The sequence below is a fragment of the Gigantopelta aegis genome, chromosome 5 (assembly GCF_016097555.1).
Source record: "Gigantopelta aegis isolate Gae_Host chromosome 5, Gae_host_genome, whole genome shotgun sequence".
Classification (NCBI taxonomy): Eukaryota; Metazoa; Mollusca; class Gastropoda; order Neomphalida; family Peltospiridae; genus Gigantopelta; species Gigantopelta aegis.
Window position 1 is genome coordinate 443,687 of NC_054703.1, and position 19,277 is coordinate 462,963.

The window sequence follows — 19,277 nt, forward strand, 5'->3', positions numbered from 1 at the left end:
AAGATGGAAAATTTAAATTAATAACAGAAATGTGAAACTAAAATATAATATCTAAATTTGAGGCACCTTTAAATACCGAAACAAGTATAACAAAAATATGCCGAGATTGTGTCCTCCTTTAATTGTGTAACATGTAAAGAACATGACTTACAGAAATATGCAACTAAAATATTTGAGGATCGAAGTTGTAAGGAACTCAACCAGTGTGTGGAGAGAGAGAGAGAGAGAGAGAGAGAGAGAGAGAGAGAGAGAGAGAGAGAGAGAGAGAGAGAGAGAGAGAGAGAGAGAGAGAGACCGAGACAGGCAGAGGGAGGAAAAGAGAGAGAGTAAGAGTTAGAGAAGAGAGAGCAATAGAAAGAGTTGGACGAGAGAGAGAGAGAGAGAGAGAGAGAGAGAGAGAGAGAGAGAGAGAGAGTGCTATGGTGTCAAAAATGCAACTATAAAAATAAAAAATATTAATAACATAAAACCATGATCTACTCTTCTCATATTATATTCGATTTTAATATAAATCAGGAAATGTTTGCGAGCATAAAATATTTGCGAATTCAGCAAGGCCATACTAAACTAATATTTCTTGTTGGTAAATCTGACAATAGAAAAACCTTTGTGCGACTGTTTTGTCAGTGATTAACTGAACACACAATACATGTAGTTGTATGCTGTTAATAAATTAAATGAATAGCAACCAACAACACAGTTACAATTCACAACAAACAAAGTAAATCTGTTATCTGTAAATAGCTTAACTTTGATTTTTACGACTATTTACAATCGAAATGATGCGTGTTGCATAATTTTGTAGTACACATGTATTCGTTCAGCTAATTTTTTTTTAAATGTCCGATAATCCAAACCCAGTGATTTAATGTTGTACACATGTCATTGACTTGGATTTGCCCGATTTTAAGATTGCTACCGGGTAACCTTATAATTTACAGTAGCACTGATATACAGTATTTCAAACATGTTTTTTTATTTCAAAATTGTACCGTCTGTTCCATACATGTACTTGTACAGTGGTCTGCATTCCATTTACTGGCCTCTGAGAATTGTACATTTGAATAAATCATGTATGGATTACGCAAATGCAAAAAACCATTTAAGAGGGATATGCTACGGAAGGCAGTTAATCCAGGGCTGAAAACGGCCTGTGGCCAGGTCACCAAATGCGACCAATGTCCTGATTGGGCGACTTAAATATTAAAAAACTAATGGAGTTAGTCGCCCAAATAATATTATCTTCTTTAGAGCTATAACATATGAGCCACTGTTAATATTTGTATTCCACATTAAAATCTTGCTTGTGGTTCGCTTACCATAATTTGCCAACATGCATCATTATTTTTTGGCCCACCATATTTTCTGGCGAGTTTCGAACCCTGTAATCGCTGTCACTCACTGACCTAACGTTACATAAATGTGATATATGATAAAAGACAATGGTACCAGTCACTGTTTATGAGTGGTCTAGTCTCGTAACACGCCATCCAATAGCCGATGATTAATTATCAATGTGCTCTAGTGGTGTTGTTAAACAAAACAAACTTCGTAACACGTTACTTAATTTAACCAATTTCATTTTGGGATGGGTGAACAAAACTGTTTTGTGTTGAATGTTCAGAGGCCTCATTTAATCACTCATATTTACTACATGTATATACATGTAGTACTGAAAGACAAACAGAAACTTTGAAATCGCATCCTCACAACGCAGGGATATTTTTCCGTATCACATCAGTCCTTTTTTTTTTTTTTCCACTGGAATTCATCACAAGCCTTTAACAGCTAAACTGTGATTAATATATTAATTCTGGCCCTGTAACAGGGAAACGGTGACGTACTTGCATACATGTAGGTTAATCCAGCACCTGAAACAAACTATGTTTTATACATAAATCCTGGACCTGTTACAATTAAATTGTAACTTACATGTGAAGAGTTTCAACGCAAAACATGATAAACACCATATTAAAAACCATTGTGCGAACACCACTCGGACGCTGTTCACACGTAGACAAACACAAGTTCAAATTCAGTTTTCAGCAAAACGTGATACGACTGTCTGAGAATATATCGCAGATTACAGAGAAACTGGCACAGTGTTTATGGTGGTTTGGAATAAAACGTTTTTAGGAGTGGGTGTGTATTGGGGCGTTTATCGCGTTTTTCAATAAAACTCTTCATGTATACCGTAATGCTTTACCATATTATAGTAAATCTAATCTAATCTTGGCCCTGTAACAATTTAACTAATTTATACATTAATACTGACTCTGTAACAGTTGAACTGATTTATGTATCAGGGTTTTATCACCTATGTTTATAGACTTCGATAATGGGCACCATTCCCCACCAATGTCGTTTCAATTTCATAGTAGAAAATTCCCAATCTGAATGTAAATCTCATTCACTTCACAAACCTTCCCTCCCCAAGAACGTTTTGTAATGCCACAATAGATATATTTATTTGAATAAACACAAGTACATGTATATACATATATACAACATTACTTTTTAAATTCTAACTTGGCTTAATAAGATGTTTTTGAAATGAAACTGAAAAATCTCAATTTCAAAGCTATGGGTGTCAAGTCAAATGTTTGAAATAAAACCCTGTATATGTTAATACTATGATAAACTGCAATTTATATATTAATCAAGCCCCTGTTAATAACATTTTATACTTGTATACTTTTCAAAAGTAATACAATAATATGTAGTTCTGTGATACATGCACAAATCCTGGCCCTGTTACAGTTAAAACTGTAACACTTACATTAATCATGGCCCTCTGACAGTTGAACTGCAATTTACTGTTACAGTTAAAACAGTGATGTATATGTATATATTAATCCTGAGCCTGTAACACTCGTTTGAATTTACCTTTACATTTAAAACCAAGATAGAGTGAAACTTTAATTTACTTTTAGAGTTAAAACTTTAATTTACTTTTACAGTTAAAACTGTAATGTTTACATTAATCCTAGTTCTTTGACTGTCAAACTGTAATTTACTGTCACAGTTAAAATTGATCCTGGGGCTCTATTATCGAAGCCATCTTAGCGCTACGAAATCGTAAAACCGTCGTAGGTTGCGACGTCATAGCTTACGATGATTTCACGATTTCGTAGGCTAAGATAGCTTCGAAAATATGGGCCCTGGTCTGTAACAGTCCAACTTCAGTTTACTTTTACAATTAAAACTGATGTGCACATCATTCCTGGCACTGTGACAGTCAACCTGGAATTGACTGGTATATTTACAACTAATGTATACATCAATTCTGGACTTGCTACAGTTAAAATTATGATGTATTAATCCTCGTTCCAGCCAGTGTGCCACGACTGGTATATATCAAAGGCCATGGTATGTACTATCCTGTCTGTGGGATGGCGATTATAAAAGATTCCTCGTTACTAATTGAAAAATGTAGCGGGTTGCCTCTCGGAGACTATATGTCAAAATTACCAAATGTTTGACATCCAATAGCTGATGATTAATAAACCAATGTGCTCTAGTGGGTGTCGTTAAACAAAATAAACTTTATATTAATTCTTGACCTGCAACAATCAAGCTGTAATTTATACATTATCCTTGCCTCATTATCGTAAAACCTATACATTAATCCTCAACCTATTTTGTACATCAATCCTGACCTTCTTTAATACATTCATCCTGGAATTCCATTTATACATCAATCCTGGCTAATGATTTTCGAAGCTATCTTAGTGCTACGATATCGTAAAACCATTGTAGGCTATGACGTCACTATAGCATACGTCATAGTGATATAATAACGTACGATGGTTTTTACAATTTCGTAGTGCTAAGATGGGTTCAAATAATATAGGCCCTCGCTCCGATACTCAACAGAACAAATAATATAGGCCCTCGCTCCGATACTCAACAGAACAGATTTCATAACAGTAAAACCCGTCTTAACAGTAAAACCTGTCTTATACATCCTAGACCTACATGTATTACAGTTAAACTGTGATACGTATACATCCTAGACCTACATGTATTACAGTTAAACTGTGATACGTATACATCCTAGACCTACATGTATTACAGTTAAACTGTGATATGTATACATTCCAATTCACGACTGGTCTTTTTCACAGCATAAACAGAGGCATGTTCAGGACTGGTTTCTGCGCCTAATGCTAAACGCTAGAAGACAATGGTACCAGTGAAACCATCCACGATCGCTCGCCCTCCCGACCACGCCACCGACATCTACGTTAATGCTGCGCACACTGGACTCTCTGTCCACGTGTTTCATCGTCCGAGTCGTATGCCTCGCCACGATGCCTCCGTTGCTCTTCCTCTGGGTCCATCACAGACAGTGTACATATTTCACAGTCATCCGGCTCAATCACATCTGGTCGCGCAGGTAACAACTTCTCCAGCTTTTCAAGTTTGTCAGCCGGTTGGAAATTGTCCGGTGGGAAATTCACGTGAAACTGTATGATGAGCCGACCCTTTTCTATGATGTTTCGATAGTGTGGCATGCCTTCGTTCAATATACACTTGATGGTACCGTGGGGTATCACTTCACCTGAAAAAAAAGAGCATAAAGTAAACAATTTAATAAAATTTGATTAAATATGCAGGGTTCATTCTGAGACAGATATCGGAGAATCTAATTCATGTAATCAGGGTTCATACACCTTGGAAACAAAAACAAATCCAGACCTTTTCCAGACTTTTTCCCAGACAATGGAAAATGATTTTCAAAATTCCATACTTTTCAAGGTTTTCCAGACTCCGTACGAAGCCTGTGTAATGTAATATTCCCATAAATGAAAATAAAATTTCAGCAAGATTCCTGGGATGTTAATTTTGACCCCACCCCCCCACCCCCCAAAAACGAGGACAACATGATCTTTTCTCATTTCATGAATAATTAATCTGACCTCTGACCTGCAACAATTTCACTCCTTGTATTTGGACAACAACCAATCAAACTGATCAAATGTTTTTCTCCATTTATGTAGTATGACATCCAATGCTTACCTAGTGCACAGTAAAATGAAGAAAAAATTATTTTCTTGACCCCCCCCCCCCCCCCCCCCCAGAAAACTAAAAAGATATTTGTGGAACACTGACACCCCTGCCTTTGTGCAACTTAACAAATAAGCTATTTTCCTTTACCCCACCCCCACCCCCCAAAAAAACCCCAAAACACACCTATTAAATAAAACCTGAATAATAGAAATATTCCTATGAAAAAAGTAACAAAGACTAATTCTTCAACAGGAAACTGGGAATCAGATTCATGTGGTACGTTCTGTAAATAAAATGAATGTGAATCCAAATAAGATTCCCGGGGGGGGGGGGGGGGGGGGGGGGGGGGGGGGGGGGGGGGGGGGGGATATTGTCTAGTGGTAAACTGGCCCAAAATATTTGGACTAATTTTGCCAGTGGCAGAGGCTAGGTGAGGTTTCTCTCATCTTCACGTATTCAGGTTACTGAAAATTTCAAGACTGATTATTTTGTTTACAAGTCGCTCACACAAATCTAATTTTGTGTAACCTATTTTTCATTGGTGCATTACTTTTAGGATATCATTTAAATAGACGTAATGGGTTATGCAAAATGGGTCACCTGAATATATTTCTGTGTAACCCCTGAATGGCAGGGGGCAAGAAAAAAATCCAGAAAGCATTATAGAAACTTAAAGAAAATTCTCTTCTTAACTGTTTAAGGAGTTTTAGACTATTAACTACTCAGTTGCCCCCCCCCCCCCCCCCCCCCCCCCCAACAAAAAATCCTAGCTACGGCCCTGAATGGGTTATGCAAATTTTCAATTCTCAAAAGCCTGTTAATGCAGCAAAGAAGCTTTCTGCCAGAAAATAATTTTAGGGTACGTAATAAAAACACAACAGACCGTGAGTGCCCCTACTAGGTGATTATGGATTTTAAATGTTTTGAAATTGGTGACTGCATTTCATGAATTAAATTTTTTTTTTTAAACAGCAGTTCTCTTTCTAAATTAAAGGCAGGACGTAGCCCAGTGGTACAGTGCTCGCTCGATGCGCAATTGGTGTGAGATCGATCCCCATCAGTGGGCCCATTGGGCTATTTCTCGTTCAAACCAGTGCACCACAACTGGTATATCAAAGGCTGTGGTATGTACTACCCTGTTTGTGGGATGGTGCATATGAAAGATCCCTTGCTGCTAGTCGAAAAGAGTAGCCCATGAAGTGGCGACAGCGGGTTTCCTCTCTCAATATCTGTGTGGTCCTTAACCATATGTCTGACGCCATATAACCATAAATAAAATGTGTATATATCCATTAATGTCCAAGATTTTAGGGTATATAATTTTACTCTCTGTACCCTCTGGTAAGGAAAGATTTTAACTCGTACCTGGGAAAGATTTTACTGACAATATACGTTTATCCAGTGTCTCTATCTGTTTGTGGAAGCCGCAGAGAGCCTCAACTAGCTCAATCTCCATGGTCATGATGAGGTCGTGACCTTTCCGCTTGAACACGGCGTGACGCTGCTCCTCTAACACGATGATCACGTCCCCCGGTTCAAGCCCCGGCTCTTGATCTCCCTCCCCGGTAAAACACACCTGTTGTCCATCTTTCATACCTACAACAGAAAGTATTTGTCATTAAAACAAGAGATAGAGAATACTACATGAGTGGCAATTAGCAACATCAAGGTGAGCTGAAGATCACTCTCCTGAAATAGTGCCAGATGAGCAATCAAGGCAAGCTGCAGATCACTCCCCTGAAATAGTGCCAGGTGAGCAATCAAGGTGAGCTGCAAATCACTCTTTCTGAAATAGTGCTAGGTGAGCAATCAAGGTGAGCTGCAGATCACTCTTTCTGAAATAGTGCTAGGTCAGCAATCAAAGTGAGCTGCAGATCACTCTCCTGAAATAGTGCTAGGTGAGCAATCAAGGTGAGCTGCAGATCACTCTCCTGAAATGGTCTAAACATTTCCAGGTGAATGTGGAGAAGAGTGTAAGTGAAGACTGGATACCACTGATACCATTTACCACTATGTGATACCAAACATTTCACAAAGTGGTTTATCCAACAGGTGTGTAACAAATGGCTTCACAACATATTTAATGAATGCCAGTGAGCTGGATATGCCTTTAAAAAAGTGCAAGATAAATAGAAAATAACTAGTTAAAGCCGCACACCCTAGTTCCATCCAGCGAAAATAAGTTACAATTTGGTTAATCTACAAACCTGTAATACACTTAGATCATGTTTTTATCAAATGGAGTGAAAAAGCAGGTTTTATATCGATAAATACCATGGGAATCCCCATGTTCCAATTGCTTGAAATAATTTTGAAAGTTTGTATTCTGATGTCACCGGTAGATGTCGCTCGAAGCACAATGCCTACGTCACGACAAATTTCACAGACGTAGGGTGCGTTTTTTTCACCTCTCCTGGACATGTTCCAACTGTTCTGTCCTGGTTGTATCCTCTCTCCAGATATCGTAGGACTTAGCAAAATTATTGGTTTTAAGGGTTTGTAACGTTTTGTATTGAGATACTTACTTGTCTGAACTTTATTGTTACTGAAAATGTTCACGAACTGTGAAGAAAAATCTCACAAATGAACAACAACAAATCGGATCTTGATTGCACGAACCGTGCACGAGAAAACAAACCGAACCAAAATGATAACGGTCAGGTGGTATACCAACGTCTGTGACATTGAAATGGAAATATCCCGTCTAAAAATAGATTAGACCTTGTCTGCTCAACGTTTTTTTCTCAGAGGCCCGTGCCATTTTCAGAAATACGAAAAATGCATTTTGTGGTATTACAAACACCAGGATTACCAAAAAACACTTCAGGTGAATGGAAATGTATATTCTAAATAATAAACGGTAAGTAAAGTGCAATTTTATTTGTGAAAAAATGGGTTTAATAGCGAAAAACAATGCCGTAATGGTAAACAACTAGCCGTAACTAGGGTGTGTCCCTTTAATGGACGTCGGATATTTCCTTTATCCTGTGAAAGTAAGAATGGGAAATTCTGCGAGGCTCTTCCTGAACAGGATAAAGCAGATATCCGACGTCATTAACTAGTTATTATCTTTATCCTGCAGACCATAAAAATTAAGGGGAAAAGCTATTATTGCTATTATTTCTGTTATTTCAGCCACATTGTACGATGACCTAGAGGTCAAATGAGCGATTTTGTAATGCAGTATACGTGTGACGTCACATGAGTGACATCAAAGTCATATCCTGCTAGTATCCGTCATCATATTCTGTCAACAAAAACAGTGACTGCATGATAAATGGTATCTAATGAACATGAATATAGTATTCTGTTTCTTACATTATAGCTTCAAAAAAAACAGGAGTAAAAGAAATTTAATCAAATATTTTCCATTTTTATTTATGGTGCTTTCAGATTCTACGTAAAATGTGGATGGTATAATCTTCAGTGCAAAAGAGGCAACAAAATCAATTAGGCATTGGTGGCTGGCTATAGGGTTTCCAACCAAGATCTCTTAACTAAGGTTTCCAGCCAAGATCTCTGAACTGCCATTCTGTGTGCTGTAATCAATGTAACATAAAAAGCATAACTGAGATGAACTGACAATTGAGGGTTAAGTTTTCTGGACATTTTCTGACCAAATTTACCAAACTGCTAACATTTTTTGAGGGCCCAGCTTTTAAAACATTGAACACGGTCTCTCACCAGGATCGATGTGAACTTCCAAGATTTTCCTTTCCTTAATTGTCTTATGACCCTGACAGTTCTTGCAGCGGTTTTTCGGACTGATCTTCTCTCCCTCGCCCTGGCAGTCTGAACACATGGTCTGCATCTGCTGGACAATCCCGATGCCAAGCTGCTGTATGATCACCTTGGTGCCGGTACCGCGACACGGACCGCACTTCTCGACATCCTTACCTCCCTGACCTGCAGCGAAAAACAGACAAAATACACATCTACTCGCACACCAGCCCCAGACCGATGAAAATTACAACGATAGTTTTCTTTGTGCAAGTTTAGTTTTAGGTAATCCATTTCTCGTTGTCGCATAAAAGTTTAGGACACCCTGGGAATCTAGAATACGGTGGCCTGATCCTTTATGTAAGCTATCAAGACAATATAAATGATATCCTAAATATAATGCACAAGCGAAAACTGGGTTATCCAAAACTAGCCTTATTTTCAACTCAGAAGCATTTTGTATCCAGGGAATCTAGAATATGGTAGCCTGATCCTTTGCGTAATCCATCAAGACCATATAAATGATATCCTAAATATAATGCACAAGCGAAAACTGGGTTATCCAAAACTAGCCTTATTTTCATCTCAGAAGCGTTTTTCATTGTACACCTAAAATATATTAACAACGCTCCTTCTGCAGAACAGAAGCCCCAATATTTGATGCATCTGTGATTTATTATTATTGTTACTACATATAAGTTGGTATTATTTATTTTAACCTTTAGACTACTGGATTAATGTTTAACAAAAACCATGTTGAATGGGTACAAGTTTATAATTTTTACTGACATATATTCACTTAAATGTTTTATAAATACATGAAATAAAGTTCACATATGAATCAGTAAGTATTATTTTCGTGGGTTTTTGTAATTTTTATGATTTTTAGATCAGTCAATGGTGATTAAAATTTGGCAAAAAAATTAAAAGTTGTGTTTACTTACGGGCATTTGTGGCCAGCTGTCCAGTATTAATGTCCACTATTCCTGATAACAGTGTTTTTCTGACTAGAATTTTTTATTTATTTTTTAACTACGATTCATATTGCAATATTGGTGATTTTCGTTGTACATGTAGGTAAAACAATCAAATTTATTATCAAATTAGCTGTCACAATCAGCTATAGATCCCTGAAAATTACCGTGACGTGCCACCATTGTTGTCATGTGAAAATACTTATCGAAGACCACTTTTTGAACTCAAAATTTCAAGGTATTTTCAATTGAAAAAATCAAAATGAAAGAAAAATGAATGATACCAACCATCACACTTGGGACATATGACTTTCTTCTGCAGGGCCAGTTTGCGTGTTGACCCCTTATACAGCTCTTCCAGTGTCACACTCACTGGGTGTATCACGTCCTTATGTTTCTGCCGGCCCCTGCCCCGGTTCCCCCCGCTGTGAAAAAACATATCAAAGATGTCCATGGGTGAGTGGAAACCCCCGCCGGATGACCCCCCACCCTTGATGGCCTCCTCCCCTCCTCTGTCATACACCTCTCGCTTCTTTGCGTCGGACAGAACTTCGTATGCCATGCTGATCTGTTTGAACTGTTAAAAAAATAATAATTAAAAATCACATCAGTTACTGTATCAGGGTTTAAAATAGTGCTTCGCAAAAATCAAAATGCAGCCATTTTTAAGACCTACAAATGTAGCAGGTGAAACAGAAATTCACCAGGGCTTCTAGATTATGGTAGCTCCACTCCCATGGCTAGTAATATTCAATGTTGGGCTAATAAATAACTACTATAGCCATGCCTGATGGCTAGTGAAAAAAAAGAGAGAGTCAAATGTTACCATTAAGTCTATTTTGTAAATTAGAATATCCTGCCCCACCCCCACCCACCAATGTTAGTGTTTTTAAGCTATACAATGTATCTCTCTCTTTAGTTGACATGTATTATTTAGTAAAACTGTATTAACTTAAAGTAAAGTAGGGCTAGTGAATTTGTAATCGTGGCTAGTAAATTTTTTAAATTACTGATCCCATGGCTAGTGGATTTTATAAACATTTTAGAAGCCCTGTTCACCCACTAAAATGACCGCAAAAATCATAGATCATTTTTCAAGAGAGATGCTACCTGTATGTCCAGGCCTCTGACAATTGCGAGAGCGATGGTTTCATTCATGCGCTACTCACGTGGGTATAGTTTTGCGTGACACGTTTTTCGTTCGCGCACTGAATTTATAGCATCATTTGAATGGTCGTGGCAGGTTGTGTGAGCAGTGTTTCTGCCAGCAAGACATTTTTGGGTATGGCGCTATGGAACTGAATGCAACCACAGAAAGAAAATGGGTTATGTTTTGGGTTAGGGTTAAGAAAATCATACAGTAATGATGAGTGTCATTAATTTTGTCAAAACGTTAACTTAAAAACTTTTAATTTGGGGTATGACACCATACCTGTTTTACCCTCAGGCAGAAACCCTGGTGTAGGCGGGATGGGTTGCCCGAGTTTGGTTTTGCATAACCCTTAAATGGTTTACGTAAATCTTCAATTCTCAGAGATCTGATATTAGTGCTCGATCTTTGACTCATGATTCTATTCTATAATTTTACTTCTATAATGATCCCAGACATCCCAATTTTTCATACAATGTTCCAACACCACACCCCACCCCCCCCCCCCCCCCCCAACTAGTGTTTTTACCAGAAGGTACGGAGGGTGAAATTTCAAACCCTAAAATCGTGGAAATTAATGGATATATTATATATTTATTTAAGAGATGATTGTAAGACAACTGGGGCCTAAGGCCAACAAAAAAAAAATCGTTTGTTTCCGGTCACCCGACCGACCCTAAATTTTACCACCGACCCGAAACTTTTTTTTTCTGCTGGGGTGGGGTGGGGGAAAGTGCACAGAGAAGTTGTGGTCGCGGATTGACAAAGCAGACACACAGGTACTCAAGTAGGATAACTCTTACACGTCAGTGTGTGTGTTAAATGGAGGTTGAGGGGTGTGCGTGGGGGGGGGGGGGGGGGGGGGGGGAGGGCAGCAGCGATGGTTTTTATACACCCCCATCTCACTTTTTGGCACCTTCTTACGCCGTGCCCTGGACCCAATCACTGGCGTTGTTAGAGACTGGACATGCCTGGACGCTGAATGGATATGAGCATAACTAATTTGTTTGAAATTGGAATCATTAACACGTGCTCTTATTAGGTACCACGGTAATTGGTGACACACGAGATCGCATGACAGTACGGTAACGTGTGTGGCGATTAAACGGCTTTTATTACAAACTGCTAAATACTGTAGGCCTATAGAGGAAAATATATCGTATTATCTAACTCCAGTCATCTCATACAATGTAGGTTTATTTTCCAAAAACAACAACGTGCGATCTCAACAAAACAATCAAGGATTTCTCGATACCACATGCACAGACAACAAGTCATCGCGTTTTTTTCCGCATGCAAAGGTGAAGGTCATTTGACAGGGTTCATACACTTAAAGGAAGTCAAAATTCAAGGGTTTTTCAAGCACTTTCCAGGTCAACTTTATCAAAATTCCAGGACCTTACAGAGTTTCCACAGGTCGTTAAACACGCAAGTGCCAACCATCTTTGTGGGTTTACATGTTAAATAAAGTAAATAAAGACTCTGTTTTAGGCGTTTATATTTTATTTGACATCAAATTATCATTTTCAAGGGTTTTCCAGACCGCAAGATGATTTTCAAGGGTATTCAAGCACTGGAATACATTAGTTTATTTTCAAGGGTTTTCAAGGGTTTTCCAGGCGCATATGAACCCTGATTTGAAGAAGACGTGGTACAATTTTCGTTGTTGGCTACTGCTTAGGCCTAGTACCCAGAATTTGTTAATATACATGGGTGTAGCCTGTAGGAAGATACCAAAATGTGGGGTGGGTGGGTACACTAGTGTTCGAGATTAAAATGTTTGGGCAGTATCTCAGTTGGATACTAACATTTCAAAATCTGGTATCCCACCTGAGAATTTAGTATTATATGGTATCCCGGTGGGATACTGGGTTCTTGAAGTCTGGTATCCAAAATTAAATTCTGGTATCCCCGGGATATCAGGATACCGTTAATCTCGAACACTGTACACACACGTATAAAATTAATATATAAACCATCGATGCTGCTACAGAGTACCCCCTTCCCCGCTTCCTACGCCAGTGATGTAGATAGGCCTATCAACTGCTGAGCATGGGTAATAATTAAATAAACAGAATATTCAAGAATAACCACAAACATTAAAGTTCATTTATTTCAGTGTTTCAGTTAATTGGGAATAAATTAATTTGGGTGATTTTAGCATGGGTCCGTTCAATGGGCTAATAAACATTAAAACTATAAGTCCGTCCCACAGGGAACGCCTTAGCCCGAGTACTCTGACTGTAAGAGAGCTAGACGGACATTTGAACATAAACACGCTTTCATTATTTATGTCCAAATGTCCGTATAGCTCTCTTACAGTCAGGGTACTTGGGCTAGGAACGCCTTTTTTATTACTATGAAATTTACTATGTACACGGTATTCATTTCTAAGCCAATTGATTTGTAAATTGCACACCAAATTAATATTGTTTTGTTATTTCCAATACAAGTTGGACAAATCTGTTAAGTTTTTGTGCAGTCATCTACTGACTGGATAAATCTGTGAACTTTTTGTGCAAACATCTATTGACCAACTTGGACAAATTTGTGCAGTCATCCTCTGACAAAACTGGACAAAGCTGTGAAATTTCTGTGCAGTCATCTACTGACTTTTATTGGTGAAAGGAATAGTTTGAACTTTTTTTGTTTTCCTGTCTTTTGAAAATGGCATGTGAAACTTAAAACTGACATTGACAGTGAGATTGTTTTTATTTCTCTCTGGCTGCAAAGAGTAAACTAAGATTTTTCGGACAGCTTGCCTTCATGTCTTTCATCTTGAGACTGAGTTTTTCTCTGGCAAACACATTTAAGGTAGGGTAACCTTTCTTTGAACTAAAAAAAAATAAAAAAATAAAAAATAAAAAATCCTACCTACCCTACTTTTTTTGGCCATGTTACCTGAAACAAACTTCTTCTTTTTTTTGGCCTAATTCACTAAATTCTCACAACTTTGCGAATTCGCAGTGCAATGCTAAAAGACTTGCAAAGAGGATGCTTTGTTGTCTAGCAAAGCATAAGAGACCTTTGTGAATTAGGCCCCAGCTCTTTAAAATATGTCAAAGCACATAAAATACAGTGTTCAATTTATAAACATTTCAAACACACAATCACCTACTAGCATGTCAATCCCATATGGTCTTAAATTATTCTAATAGGCCATTTATTTTTCTTAGCAGGCCTTTATGTTACTTCATATTTCGAGCTGTTTAAATTATACAAACACGTATGGGTATAACAAAACTTGTTTATCACAGAATGGGTACCCTATACATAAATTTGTCAATCCCATATGGCCGCACGGCCACCCCTAAAATGATAATGGACATTATCAGCCGTCCTGCTTTATTACTGTAAATAATTCAGTGAAACCCTTGATTAAGTAGACCTTCCCCATCTAAAATCACAAAACTGACCAATTACATAGTCCCAAAGAAAAGAAAAGTATGACTTGGGTATTGTGAGTGGTTGTTTTAACTCCAACGTACCCTACCAATAGGCCTAATAATATGCATTTTTTCTTTGGATTTTTAAAGAGAAAAATACTATAACCCCATTTCGTTCTATTAATGCAAATTGAAATATATTTAGTTAAATAGTTTATCATATTATAAAGTCATTTACGTTGTTTTACAAGTCAGGTTAATAAAAGCAAAGCACCTTGTTAACACAGTGCATACTGGAGTTGGTCGGAGCTGATGTCACTTCACCACAAGTAGAATTTCGGAGGCACAGGAAACAAAAGAAAATGGCTGCCCCCAGTTAGCAGGAATAATCAATTTTTTTTATTAACTCTAAAATTATGCGTTTTCATTTCTTAAAGTGTCAGTATATATGTTGGTCGTCTGGGTATGCATCTTTCCAACACATCAGGGGCCTAATTCACGAAGCTCTCTTAGGCTCTGCTAACCAACCAAGCATTCAATGAATTAAAGAGACTTCGTGTATATCAAGGGAGTTTGTAGCCATTTTAAGAGGCTGTCGGCAAATAAAATGTTTTACATTATTAAAAGTACAATTTACTTTTCTAGCTTAGAATATGAGTATCTCTATAAGCATTGCCTTTCATCAAAATGTTTTGTAGAATTTCAATATTGATTTTTGTCTAAAATAATGCTGTATATGTACAAATTTTCTTAAAATGGCCAAATAAACTTTAAAAGGTCATTGCACACATATTTATCTATCTATCTATCTATTTATCTATCTATCTATCTATATAAGGTTTTTTTATAACACTTTGTATTTAAAACATGTTTAGGTAAAATAGTGCTTTAAAAAGCAGAATAAAAGCAGGATGTGTGTTTAATTGATTTTATTGACGTGAACAAACAAATTCTTGCTAGCTAGGACTGAAAACCCAGGACAGTCCCTTTAAATACATTTCCTGTCATATAGAAGTGATGCTACATGTAGTATATATATATTTATCTCGCCTTCATGTAAAATTCTTTAATCTCATTGGTTGTTTGCCGTTGGACAAATCCCTTATCCCCCTGTGGGCGGAGCCAAATTCTCTTATACCCCGTCTGTAATTTCCAACAGTTTCCAGCCGCCCCAGTTAATGCTAAAGCAATAATTAGATTATAAATAACATTGATAATCAATCAAGTATACATAATTAATTTTATTTTTACTATAAAATACACTATTTCAATACTTTTAAAAGCTGCAATGTTGAACTCGGCCACCTAATTACGGTCGTGGTGTTATACTTTTAAAAGCTGCAATGTTGAACTCGGCCACCTAATTACGGTCGTGGTGTTATTGTATTAATGTGCGATTAGTTGTTTTTTTGTTTTTTATTTTTAATATATATATTTTTTTACTACATACATTTCTGATATAAAAAAAAGTGTGTTTTTTTTTAAATTTTTATTAATATCTGTTTCAGACAATTTCGTATTAAAACATTTGAAGTTAAAAACTCGTTTATCGATGGAACTATTTTTCGTCACTGGCAAGTGGTTTCGTTCGCGTCCGCGTGGTACGGCTCCGTTAATAAATTGTTAACAATTATTGTCTGGCGTTATTTTGATTATTTGGCTATATGGTTTAACATGTCGGCAAGATAAATTCGTTGTAGAAGCATCTCTCGGGGTATATGGCTTTTTTATGTACCCTCTGTGTGTTCTTTTACCCCCTCGCCTTCGGCTCGGGGTAAAAGAACACACAGAGGGTACATAAAAAGCCATATACCCCTCGTGATGCTTCTACAACTTATAATATATCAGGGTTGAAAATTAACAAGAAAACCATGGTTGTCAGCAGGGCCAGTTGAAGAAAAATCTTACTAGCCCTTCTCAAATTCCACTAGCCCTCCAATTTCCACACTGGAATTTACATGTAACTGCACAGCTGAAATTAACATTAGAATACTTTTTTGTTGAATAATAACTGTTTGCGTTAAAGACAACCAATGAATTGTTATTAAATTTTAAACCCATACCAACTCAAAACAAAAAAACTAAAAAAAAATTGAAAAAGAAATCCAGTATAAATAAACGTATTTCTTTACTAAGGGGCCATTCACAATTATCAACATTATCATAAGTGTACAGAGAGTACACTTTTTCGTGACACACCCCCCCCCCCCCCCATAAGTGTACAAAATAAAATGTTGTATTTTTTGTCCATCTTTTATTGGCAGTTATATTAGAATGTCACTAGCCACTGGAGTGGGCCTATCATAATCTAGAAGCCATGTTCAAGTGATTTTCTTGGGTCTTCCTTTCTTTTGCTTGTGATTGTCCTGGTTTTGATGTTTCAGGAGCTGGTATCTTGTGGGATACTTCTCATTACAAATCGGGCACTTCCCCGGGGTGATCGTAAACATTGTCCGCCATTCTTCTTCTTTTTTGTTATGTAGTTTACCGCCTTTTTTTTGAGAGACCCGCTGTGAGGCGTAGTTATCTGTGAGGTATCAGTGTTTAAAATGGGTGCTGAATAGGTGCTGTTTATAATAACGACAATTAGGGGGAAAATAGATTTCTCGGAAAGTTATAAATCGACATTTATTTGTATTTCTAAAAAGCGTACAGCGGCTGCGTACGGTTTGTACGCTTATGTTAATGTTGACAATTGTGAATGACCCCTAAGTACCATTAAATGAAACATAATAAAACCTCATTTTCAATGCAGGGTAAAAGATAATGCAGTCGAAACAGATGATGCAAGATGGATGGAATAACTTTGTGGTGATGCAAGAGGGGTGAAATTCCCAGCAAATCCATGGAATCATCCACTGTTTTACACAAATGCCCATTCGACTCTGCTGTGTGCAGAGATACGGCCCTGATCATGTATTAGTTGTGTTATTCAGATTACCTTCGATGTTCCATCAATTGCCTTAAAACTTTTCTCATAAAAAAGAGAGTTAACCTATGCAATTTGATGGTAATTTGTAAAGAATTTTTGTTTTAATTTACATGGCACTTTTAACCCCTATAAAATGTTATTTGAGATGATATGGGTTTAAAACTAAATACATTAATATATTTTTATATGAATTTGATCTTTATTCATTATGTTGGCGCTGTCAAAATATTGAACATGTTCTGTCTTCTGCTGCCAGATCTGAAGTTCGTGCCAACATAGACATGGTGTATTTTGTCACATTCGATTCAGCATAAGCGTGTTTCTTTTTTTTAACTAGTACCAAACTCGCCAAACAAAATTCTTAGTTGCCCTTAGCCAATAAAGGTCACCATGGGCGACCAGGAGACTGCTAATTTTTAACCCTGATGTATATATACTAAGAAAAGCATTGATAATGTTCAGTCACAAGCTTTTTATTAATACCCACCGTGTTCGGATCATCTGGGTTTTTGTCGGGGTGAAATTTTAAAGCAAGCTTTCTATATGCCTTTTTGATCTCATCTGGGGTAGCACGAGGTTTCACTCCAAGGATGTCGTAGTAAGCAGTTTCTTTCACCATTGTGAACTGTCACCTGAAAAAAAAAAATTAATGGCATTTTGGACATATTCTACATGCATATATATGTATTAACGGACCAGGAAGTGTTAATATTTCTTCAGCTGTTGATAAATATGTCACTGATCCTGTGGTTTAGAAAAAATGTATCACCTGAAATACTATATTTATATGGCATTTAATTTAGACATATTCTACATGCATGGTATATGTATTAACGGACAAGGAAGTGTTAATGTTTCTTCAGCTGTTGATAAATATGATGTCACTGGTTCTATCATGGTCCTGTGGTTTAGAAAAAATGTGTCTATTGATGTGTGACTGGTTGAGAGAAGGATCATAACCATCCAAATGTCCATCTAGCTCGACCTTGACCAGCAGAGCACTCAGGCTAGTATGAATAGCTGGGGTAGATCCAGCTTTTCTGATGGGGGGGGGGTCCAAGACAAAAAGGACATCATAACATTATGAAAAGGCACTATTGAAAAATTACACACGGTTCACATGGACCATAATATAATAGTGCTACAACAGGGACGCTGGCAGACATATTCTACAGTGTTCTATATATTGACAGAATAAATAAATTTGTAAAAAACCTAAAAATCCTAAATAAAAGGGGCACTTCTCAAATTTGAGGGGGGGGGGGGGGGTCCGGACACCTTGGACCCCCCCTCTAGATCCGCCCAGAATAGGCGGTGGGACATAGCCAAGTGGTAAAGTGCTCACCTGATGCACAGTCTGTCTAGGATCGATCCTCACTGGTAGGCACATTGGGCTATTTCTCATTCTAGCCAGTACACCACAACGACTTGAATTAGTATATCAAAGGCCGTGGTATACATGTGCTATCCTGTCTTACGGAATATGGCAAGTTTCCTCTCTGAGAATATATGTCAAAATTACCAAATATTTGACATACAATAGCCAATGATAAATGGTAGGCCTTTCCTTTGGCACTGCCACGTATAACGCACATTATAAATACTTATAATAAATAGAGTTATGGTTGGGGTTAGTAACAGTGCCAAACTGCCCAAAGGAATGTCCTTCCCAAAAATATTGTGGAAGTAAATAAAATTTACCAATATACACCAAATCTACTTACGTACCCAATATGTGGAAATATATCACACTGCTTTTTACCAACATACACCAATTTTATTGTACTAATCTGTGTCAAGACTTGTCTGTGATTAAAATATAAAAGCAGACGAAAATAACAAAACTGAAAACAACACACTTTAAACAGCACTCGAGTCTTGACATCAAAATATACCCACAAAAATTACATGGAAAATACCTGAAGCAAACTCATACCTGTATTATTTTAGCTCAAATTTCAAGCAATCGTTTCAAGACGAAGCTACAAAATATATATTTATATATAAATTATTTGACAAAACTAGAACTTCAGATAAATCTAGAACTTTCCTGAAATCGGCTCGTATCAGAGGAAGTGACGTTAGACACTAAAAACACCACT

The 19,277-nt window shown here is 37.3% G+C and overlaps 1 protein-coding gene across 2 annotated transcripts; it reads right to left on the reverse strand.

Moving 5' to 3' along the window:
* Window positions 1-950: 950 nt before the first annotated feature.
* LOC121373191 (dnaJ homolog subfamily A member 1-like) lies at window positions 951-19,247 on the reverse strand. Of its 2 annotated transcripts, XR_005958032.1 has the most exons (7): window positions 19,112-19,247; window positions 17,663-17,807; window positions 9,996-10,284; window positions 8,698-8,919; window positions 6,379-6,609; window positions 4,019-4,564; window positions 951-3,974 (listed from the first exon to the last, which is right to left on the reverse strand). XR_005958032.1 is itself a non-coding variant. In XM_041499647.1 (6 exons), the coding sequence occupies exons 2-6, from the start codon at window positions 17,792-17,794 to the stop codon at window positions 4,248-4,250; spliced, it is 1,191 nt and encodes a 396-aa protein (XP_041355581.1). In that variant the 5' UTR covers window positions 17,795-17,807; window positions 19,112-19,247; the 3' UTR covers window positions 951-4,247. The 2 variants fall into 2 exon arrangements, 1 of the variants encoding a protein (XP_041355581.1); XM_041499647.1 differs by having other exon boundaries at window positions 951-4,564.
* Between the last annotated feature and the right edge of the window lie 30 nt (window positions 19,248-19,277).

Bases quoted from the DNA above. Each gene is read 5' to 3' on its own strand.
- LOC121373191 (XM_041499647.1), bottom strand. From the start codon at position 17,794: ATGGTGAAAGAAACTGCTTACTACGACATCCTTGGAGTGAAACCTCGT. The intron at 10,285-17,662 runs GTGGGTATTAAT...TTTTTTTAACAG, and splicing joins ACCCAGATGATCCGAACACG to TTCAAACAGATCAGCATGGC. The intron at 6,610-8,697 runs GTGAGAGACCGT...TTTCTGTTGTAG, and splicing joins GGAAGTTCACATCGATCCTG to GTATGAAAGATGGACAACAG.